Source organism: Nansenia antarctica (genome assembly GCF_963989245.1).
Source record: "Nansenia antarctica genome assembly, chromosome: 18".
Lineage (NCBI taxonomy): Eukaryota > Metazoa > Chordata > Actinopteri > Argentiniformes > Microstomatidae > Nansenia > Nansenia antarctica.
In genome coordinates this window covers 14571581-14581339 of record NC_137691.1, presented here as the reverse complement: position 1 = coordinate 14581339, position 9759 = coordinate 14571581, and the positions used below count along the sequence as shown (strand labels likewise).

The 9759-nt window shown below is 47.6% G+C and overlaps 1 protein-coding gene across 1 annotated transcript; it reads right to left on the bottom strand.

Moving 5' to 3' along the window:
* Positions 1-1245, bottom strand: LOC308172988 (E3 ubiquitin-protein ligase TRIM35-like; the record flags this gene model as incomplete). Its single annotated transcript, XM_080547949.1, has 1 exon — positions 1-1245. The coding sequence occupies one exon, from the start codon at positions 1243-1245 to the stop codon at positions 1-3; it is 1245 nt and encodes a 414-aa protein (XP_080404075.1).
* Between the last annotated feature and the right edge of the window lie 8514 nt (positions 1246-9759).

The following is a 9759-nucleotide window of genomic DNA, read 5'->3' as shown; positions in this document are numbered from 1 at the left end:
TCAGACAGAGGGCGTAACCATGGATACAGACACCTTCGCTGGTAACACCCTCAGAGGATAAAGGTTACAATAATTCCTGATAAATGGAAAGACTTTCTCAGTGAAAGTGTGTTTGAGTGTGCGTAGGTGTGTGTTAGTGTCAGGGTCAGAGAATGACAGCTCTCCTCTGTCCCAGTCCAGCTGCACTCTGACCCTCTGGGGCTTCTGGCTCACTGTGAGGGGAGTGTATCGACCACCTGGAACACATGTATGAAACATCACTGTGAGGGGAGTGTATCGACCACCTGGAACACGTGGAACATCTGTATAAAACCTCCTATTACAAAACTCAAGCTGCCAGCATCCACCCCAAAAGCCTGAGCCCTTCCTGCTTACAGACTCTGTCATCACACCCAGCATATAGCCTGTACTCCCCCCCACCTCAACGTCCCAGCTGTGTGTCCCTGAGTCAAAGCCCTCAGAGCCCAGGACCACAGCATAGGAGTCAAACCTCTCTGGGTTGTCAGGAAGCTGCTGTCCCTCTACTCTGTATGTCACACTGGTCAGATCCTCAGACAGGATGAGACATGGGTTGGCAGTGTTGGGGTCCAGAATCACAGGAGTGTATTCCACTATTCCCTGCATCTTCTCCCAGACTCTGAACTGCAGGTTGCCCAGGTGCTTTGCCACGTCTATCAGCGCTCCTGAAACCTTCTCTGGATCCGGCAGTGTGCTCTGGGCTCTGTCCATGGAGGCCTTGAAGTTCAGCAGGAATGTGATGTCATCAGCTTTTAGCTCCTCCTCCATGGCTCTGATTGTGTCTGAAAGTGATGATAATATCTCTCCGCTCAGCCCCTCAATCTTCCTCTTCATCACCTGACTCTTCTGCTCCTCTTCCTCCCTCAATGCAGCGATCCTGACTCTCTCTTCATCTCGTAGAAACTGGTGAAGCTTCTCAAACTGCTCCTTCATCTGCCTCTCTGTGCGCTGGGCCTGGCTCTCAATATGTTTAGCTGTTTCATCACAAGTCAGTTTAACCTCTTGAAAGGTCTTCAGTTTCTTCTTTAAGGATTTCAGTGCAGTCTGGAGTTCACACTTATGGTCCAGTACAGCTTCATCTACTGGGCAACAGTCATGTTTTCTATGCTGATTTGACCTCACACATATCACACAGATGGGCTGTTTATCCTCCAGACAGAAGATCTTAAGTTTCTCACTGTGCAGACTGCAGAGCACCTCAGACCCTTTTTTTGGTTTAGACGCCATTCTCTCACCACCTCCGTCTCCCCTGTAATGGCTTCTGAGGTGAAAGTTCACTTCTGAAAACTCACCGAGTTGAAGTCAGTAAGAAGTCAAATCCAGATTTTTTACGGTGTTGCTTCTTCCTTTGTGGTAGTTTTGAATGTTGATGGTAAAAGAGTGTAAAGTCCTTCAGAGAGTCATACATATGTAATGTTGTGGAGCATGCTAGTGAACGGCAGCACCAGAGAGCTGAATGTTAGCCTTCTGTGTGGTTCACTTCTGCTCTCCACTGTTAAGTGCTCAACAGGTTAGAGGGTGGAGCTTCAGACAAGGTATGAGTCACGTCACTGTGTTCAAGGGTCACAAGCAGAATTATGTCAGGTGTGTGTATGCAGGGCTTAAAGTGGGAAAAAATGAAACTTTTTCTTGGGGAGGGGGGTCACAGTTTGAGATATTGGGAGAGCGGGTACAGAAGACAGCTTCTTGTCTCAATGTTAAAATGCATTAATACTATTTTATACTCAATACAAAATAAAATAATATATTTAGATGTCTTTAAAAGAACAAACTGATTAAATCACTTAAGGCCAAACTGATTGCATCACTTATTAAGCCACTATCACTATAACAATAGATCAATAGATCGACATCAAGTAGAATACTGATGACTAGTGACACACACTCAGGGAGCAGGGACCCAGGGAAGCCAGCATCCTTCAGACTACGGCGTGCACACACACACACACACACACACACACACACACACACACACACACACACGCATGTTAGCTAACACACAACAACACACACAATTAGTGGTAACACCCTTTAAACTTGGACGCATTAAATACAAAGAGTTAAATAGTAGTAGTAGTAGTAGTAGTTTCCAGTGTATCTAATGAGAGGGGCATAACACGTTTGTCCATAGATGTAAAACACACTCTAACCCATGCATACTTTGTAGTAGGACAGCACCATTTTTAGACAGTATATACTCACATGTCCTTGTTCCACTGGTTGGTGGCAGTGTTAAAGTAGCCCCAGCTGGCTGCATTCTGGGAAGTCATTGCACATCTCTCCAAACCACACAGCATGGATACCACATAGTCATGGATGGATCCTGCCACTGTCAAATCAGCCAGAAACCCTGGCCTGTATTCAAATGATATATATATGTTACGGTACATGTGGGAATATGGTACATGTGGGAAAACTAGGGTTAGGGTTAGGGTAGGGTTAGGGTTAGACATGCCAGCATGTACCAAGTCACCCTAGCACCTAACCCTAACCCTAGTTTTCCCACATGTACCGTAACATATATATATATATATATATATATATATATATATATATTATATATACACATGTACCAGAAAACGGTACATGTGGGAAAACTAGGGTTAGGGTTAGGGTTAGGGGTAGGGTTAGGGGTAGGGGTAGGTTTGGGGTTAGGGTTAGGGTTAGACATGCCAGCATGTACCATGTCACCCTAGCACCTAACCCTAACCCTAGTTTTCCCACATGTACCATAACATATACAGTATATTAAACACACACACACTTATTTGGATCGGATTAATATGACAATTTAAATAATTCAAACTGGAGGAGGTTGACAATGACCTATATAACATACTGTGTCTATTATTGGCAGTCAGTCTGGTCATGTGTGCATGCTGTGTGTACCTGTGTCTCATGTAGCAGAATATGGCAGCACAACCAAAGCCTGTGGCGACACTGAGATGTGAGTCTGGTTTTGGAAGAGTGGACAGGAAATCACTGCTGCAGGGTCCATCTTGCCAGGTGATCAGCTGACTAGTGTCTCTGGGTCTGAAGAGGTTTCCATTGGACCAATCACACCCTGGGTGGTAGATAAGACAGGATTTGGTTCACCAAAGTAGCACTGGGATTTTCTTAAAAATCTAATGAACATGTGCCATATTGGGTACCATATTTAGCCTACCTGTTTTTGCTTTCCAGAACAAAACACCATGCATGCAGACACCCCAACACCCCAACACCCCAACTTTAATGACCTTGTCTGAAGCTTGTCTCTGGTCAGAGAGGCGATGCACTCATTCAGAGTTTTTATTCCAGTATCTTGTTCTTTAGCCTACATTGGAAAGCATATAGGCATTTTCAGAAGAAACAATTAAATGGATAAACAGGAAACTATTTGAACACAGTTAGTACCACATACATGTGATTCATCGATGACGACATCTGCCGTCGTTGGCAAAGAGAAACTCTCCGATACGTTTTTTGAACAAATATCGAATAAGACGACCTTGATTGAAGTAGTTCCTATGTCTATCCCTAGTACATATTTCGCCATCGTTGCTAATAAGTTTACCGGTAGCTTGTGGCTTCTGTTTGTAAATAGAGAGACAGCTTCTTGTCTCAATGTTTAAATGCATTAATACTGTTTTATACTCAATACAAAATAAAATAATATATTTAGATGTCTTTAAAAGAACAAACTGATTAAATTACTTAAGGCCAAACTGATTGCATCACTTATTAAGCCACTATCCCTATAACAATAGATCAATAGATCGACATCAAGTAGAATACTGATGACTAGTGACCAGTCAAGACCATTGGACTCCAGGATATCTTTGAGCTCCTGCATGAGGGCTGATGAGTTGGCGATGTTTACTTTCCTGCTGACTAGGTGTTGTGTTGTTACTTTGGCCAGATCATCATCAAAAAATCGAACAAGGCTTCTGCCTCCGATTGGCTAGAAGTCGTTGGTTGGCTTGAGCAATGTGATACCATTGGTAGGCGGAACTGTCTCTTTGCTGAAGATGACTCTTTAAATTACGATGTACAACAACAAATAGCATGTGATTTTTTAATTCACATTTTTAATATATTTTTTGCTCAAAATTCCCCCGCGCCGGAAATCCGGCACCGTGCCGGAGAACTTGCCCTGTGTATGTGTGTGTGTGTGTGTGGTCACTAACCAATAAAAAACCAAGGGTGTGTAAAGGCATGTCAGCCTGACAGACATAATAACACAGATTGATTCAGTGATGTTTATTTATACTCTGTGGTCTGCTGATCTAATTATCACTCAGAGTCAAACTCAAGCCAAACTATGTCATGCACCCAGAACCAGAACCCACACCAGGCCTCTGGACCTCTCTGCCAGACCAGGGATGTCTAAGAGCTGCTCAGACCGTTGGGCCTTTGATATGATATGATATGTAAGCGTTATGTAACGAGAAGCCGTGGTATATTGTGGATATCGGCACAGCTAGCGGGGTGGTTAGGCGCTAAGCGGAGTGCCGTTATATATACACCCCCTAGCTGTGCCGATATCCACCATGTACCACGGATTCTCGTAACATCTGGTTCTGACCTGTAACAACGTTTCTTCCGTGCTAGACACGACGACTACCTCCTCAGAGTGCAGTACTACACTCTCTCTCTCTCCCTCCCCCACACTCTCTCTCTCTCTCCCTCCCTCCCCCACACCCTCTCTCTCTCTCTCCCTCCCCCACACACTCTCTCTCTCTCCCTCCCCCACACCCTCTCTCTCTCTCTCCCTCCCCCACACACTCTCTCTCTCTCCCTCCCCCACACCCTCTCTCTCTCCCTCCCCCACACCCTCTCTCTCTCTCTCCCCCACACCCTCTCTCTCTCTCTCTCCCTCCCCCACACCCTCTCTCTCTCTCTCCCTCCCCCACATCCTCTCTCTCCCTCCCCCACACACTCTCTCTCTCCCTCCCCCACACCCTCTCTCTCTCTCTCCCTCCCCCACATCCTCTCTCTCCCTCCCCCACACTCTCTCTCTCTCCCTCCCCCACATCCTCTCTCTCCCTCCCCCACACACTCTCTCTCTCCCTCCCCCACACCCTCTCTCTCTCTCTCCCTCCCCCACATCCTCTCTCTCCCTCCCCCACACACTCTCTCTCTCCCTCCCCCACACCCTCTCTCCCCCCCCCCACACTCTCTCTCTCTCCCTCCCCCACACCCTCTCTCTCCCCCACACCCTCTCTCTCTCATTGCTGCACTGCGGCTCCGTTTGAGGCAGAGACTCAATAAGAACATTATACTTTACAAAATAATAATATGTCCATACGGTGACTATCTGTGTATATTTTACTGATCTTCTCTGACTGACGTGATTGCGGGGTCCAGCTGAGGCACGTTTGAGGGATATACTAAGTACAAGTCTGTTTTATCCGAACCATGACTAAAAAATGTCCGCTAGGACGCCCCCTTCAAATAGCTGTCCATACGATAGTGACTTTGTGTTCGCTTCGGCGGCACATATACTAAAATTGGAATGATACAGAGAAGATTAGCATGGCCCCGGCGCACGGATGACACGCACAATCGTGAAGCGTTCCTAATTTTCCTAATTGCTAATGTGTTTTAAATAATCTTTTAACATTTTAGGGTTGGCAGTTATACATGCATACAGCACAGGAAAAAAGGACACCACTGCATCCGATATCAGTTTATCTGGTTTTTACTATTTATAGGTGGTAGGCTATGTGTTTGAGTGAAATAAACAGTTTGCGAAGCAATTCCAGCAGGTGGGGGTGCAGCCCAACGAGGGGCCGCGGGGAGAAGAATGGGGAGTGACATAGAACACATAGAACAGGTAAAACACAATAATTTGACAATGATTTGCCAGGGCAAATGTGTAACTGTGTTATGTAATATAATGTTTCATAGGATAGAAGGCATACTGTATCTTGCAATCCTTTATAACCATGAGCCTGAATACCACATCAATGAGCACATTATGCAGAAAACAAGCACCAGACGATGGCATTAGTTTGGGGGGTGGGGGGTGGCAGACACAAACAATGGATGCAGGTTATTCAGAGGATTTGTGTTTAATCAAAAAGATAATAAAATGCTGTTGAGACTGTAAAAAATGTCGGACCCTCTCCGTTCTCCTCCACCGGTGACATCACTGTGGTTTGGACTTCACAGCTGCTCGGAGTTTAATGTACATTTGTTCAAAATTCTGAAAGGAAATTGAGGACAAGGTTAGTGTTTCCACCTGATACTCATAATGGGGGTAAAGAGGGATGTAGGGCTGGGGGGTAGAGAGAGATGTTGGGCTGGGGGGTAGAGAGGGATGTAGGGCTGGGGGGTAGAGAGGGATGTAGGGCTGGGTGGTACAGAGGGATGTAGGGCTGGGGGGTAGAGAGAGATGTAGGGCTGGGGGGTAGAGAGAGATGTAGGGCTGGGGGGTAGAGAGAGATGTAGGGCTGGGGGGTAGAGAGAGATGTACGGCTGGGGGGTAGAGAGAGATGTAGGGCTGGTGTTGTGAGTTCGACTGTAGATTTGGAGGTTGTGAGTTCGACTGTATGTCTCTCTGTCTGTCTGTCTGTCTCTCTGTCTGTCTGTCTGCTGTCTGTCTGTCTCCCTGCCTGCCTGCCTGTCTGCCTGCCTGCCTGCCTGTCTGTCTGTCTGTCTGTCTGGCTGTCTGTCTGGCTGTCTGGCTGTCTGTCTCCCTGCCTGTCTCCCTGCCTGCCTCCCTGCCTGCCTGTCTCCCTGCCTGGCTGTCTCCCTGCCTGCCTGTCTCCCTGCCTGGCTGTGCTCTAAGCCTTAAAGAGGATTTCTACGTGGGTCCTGAGCCTGACTGACCTGGCCTCCTCCCCTTGCTGCCGGAGTCCTTGTTGAGCATCTGCTGGTGGACCTTCCTCTGCTCCTCCTGCTCCTCTATCTTGGCCTCCTTGTGGATCTGCTCGATGGTCTTGGGGCCCTGGTCCACCCGCCTCGACACCCAGTTGTGCTGCACCGCGGACCAGAGACCAGAAAACCACCACCGTTAGAAGACGCGCACGCATACACATGCACACACACATACACATACACACATACACGCACACACACATACACGCACACACATACATACATACACGCATATGCACACACACATACACATACACATGCACACACACACACGCACGCGTACACATGCACACACACACACACACACACACACACACACACACACGCACCTGTACACTCACACACACACATTAGATGCTTTATTTATGTCCACATACAGAGTACAATTCTAAAGGACATAAATACTAACAGTGCATTTTGATATCATAGAAACAATCTGTTACAGTAATGCTGAGCCAACAACCAGTTCTGCCACACACAGGATGTTATTCGCACCAGATGATACCAGTGGGTTGACAGATACAGTATCAATACAATAAGACAGACAGTATCCCGCTCATGGGTACAGGAAGCACCGCCTTCTCCATATTGAGCGGCTACCAATAATAGCGGATATTGAGCAGTATTTTGCTAACTGTTTGGCCCTTCTCTTAGGAAGACCAGCCATATGAAGGCCTCTAACAACAGACTTATGAACATGGCCCAGGCTGCCAAATATAAAACACACACACACACACACACACACACACACACACACACTCACCAATCGCAGGTCGATTATGTCCTGCAGCATAAACCGTATCCGTGACGATGTCTTGCGCTCCTTGATGATTTTCTCCATGTAATTGAAGTAATGGTCCATGCGTGGCTAGGGTGAGAGAGAGAGAGAGAGAGAGAGAGAGAGAGAGAGACAGCGAGGGGTCAAGGGTCATTTCCCAAACCATCAACACAACACCGTCATCTTCCCACCAGCTCCTCCAGCAGGACAGCAGGACAGCAGCCACAGCCATTTCCTCTCATTACACCCAATTAAAACTGTGCAACGACTTTTTTTTTTACCACTTGGAAGAGAGAGAGAGAGAGAGAGAGTGGTTCTGTTGCTCTACTGCCCCCCCCCCCCCGAGACCCAACAGAGCCTTTTAGGGGGGGCACGATGGAACAAAAGACAGAGCGGTGTTCGAGTGCGTTTCCTTAGGTTAGAGGTATTATAACTGTCAATTTATAGTATATATATATATATATATATATATATATATATATATATATATATAATATATATTTAAAGCCTGATCTTATGACGGCCAAAAGCAAGCAAAAAGGGGGTCAGCGATGTTGTGAAAACACAGTGGTGTGAGCAGATCAATAGATGTATTTACTCTATCGACCGACATAAAAAAAAAAGGAAATTTGAAATCTATTTTTAAACAATAATAACAGTGAGCTATAATGTCTGGTTCCTTTAGGGAAATCAAAATCCCAACTCAGTCAGGAAGTCCAGAACAGAGGGAGAATCAACACCGGCGGAAATGAAGGAAAAAGGGATGATGTTACCAGTTCTCAGTTAAGTCTGTGTGAAAGTGAATCCCATGAAAAGGGACAAACAGTTGCAACAACTTTAAACTGTAACACAATGGGCCCGGTGTCCCAGACAAGACGTAAGCCTAATCCTAGACTAAAAAAGCATCTTCAATGGAGGTTTTACATTGAAAGTGTGATCTAGTCGAGGACTAGGCTTAAGCCTTTAGTCGGTGAAACCAAAGTGTCCTAGCACCAAACAGACGTTTTCCGGCCAGCACGTCTTCAGTCCATCTCTTCTATGCCCCCCCCCCCCCCTCTCCACACTGCCACAAAATCCACCAAACCAGGAAGCACCCTAACTGGGGGAGGGGGCTGGATGGATGGTTGGTTCCTCATCCACCATAGCTGTTGAAACAGCTACAACTGAAAGCAGCTATGTGAAGGGAAACCATCTATCCGAGCCAGCATAGTGCGGTTGCGGAAAAAAGTTTGTGCGGTTTGCCTAACCATAAACACTGCGTAAAAACCCTCTCCAAGACATGACTCCCTATATCAAACGAAGAGAACCATATTTTCATTCCATGTCTCACCACCACCACCAACACCACCCTCCTCCTCCCCCCCTCCCCAACGCCTCACAACTGTGTCCCCCCACCCTGTCCAACTCACCCCTGCCGCCCCCTCCCCCCCATGCCTCACACCCCCTATCTAACTCCCCCCATGCCTCACCCCTGCCCCCCCCCCATGTCTCACCACCACCACCACCACCCTCCTCCCCCCCCTCCCCAACGCCTCACAACTGTGTCTCCCCACCCTGTCCAACTCCCCCCATGCCTCACCCCTGCCTCCCCCCCCCCCCCATGCCTCACACCCCCTATCTAACACCCTCCCACGCCTCACCTTGGTCTTCTCAAAGTCCAGGTCCTTGCCGATGGTGGAGAACAGCCTGCAGAGACACTCCAGGGACTCCTGGTCGTGGTTCTTCAGCAGCTTCACCACGCAGTCGTGCATGATGGCCTCCGTCAGCATCTTCAGCTTGAACAGCTCGCCGATGAACTTGATGTTGCCGATGGACCGCCGCCGGGCCTTGTCCTTGGCCTCCTCCAGCTCCGCCTGGAGACGCTCGCGCTCCCCAGACTGGACCGCAGAGAGAGAGAGAGAGAGAGGGAGGGAAGGAGAGAGAGAGAGAGGGAGGGAAGGAGAGAGAGAGACAGAGAAGGAGAGAGAGAGAGGGAGAGAGAGCGAGGGTGAGAGAGAAAGAGAGAAAGAGGGAGAGAAAGAGAGGGAGAAAGAGAGACAGAGAGAGAGAGAGAAATGACCAACAATTAATATTGTGTGTGTGTGTGTGTGTGTGTGTTT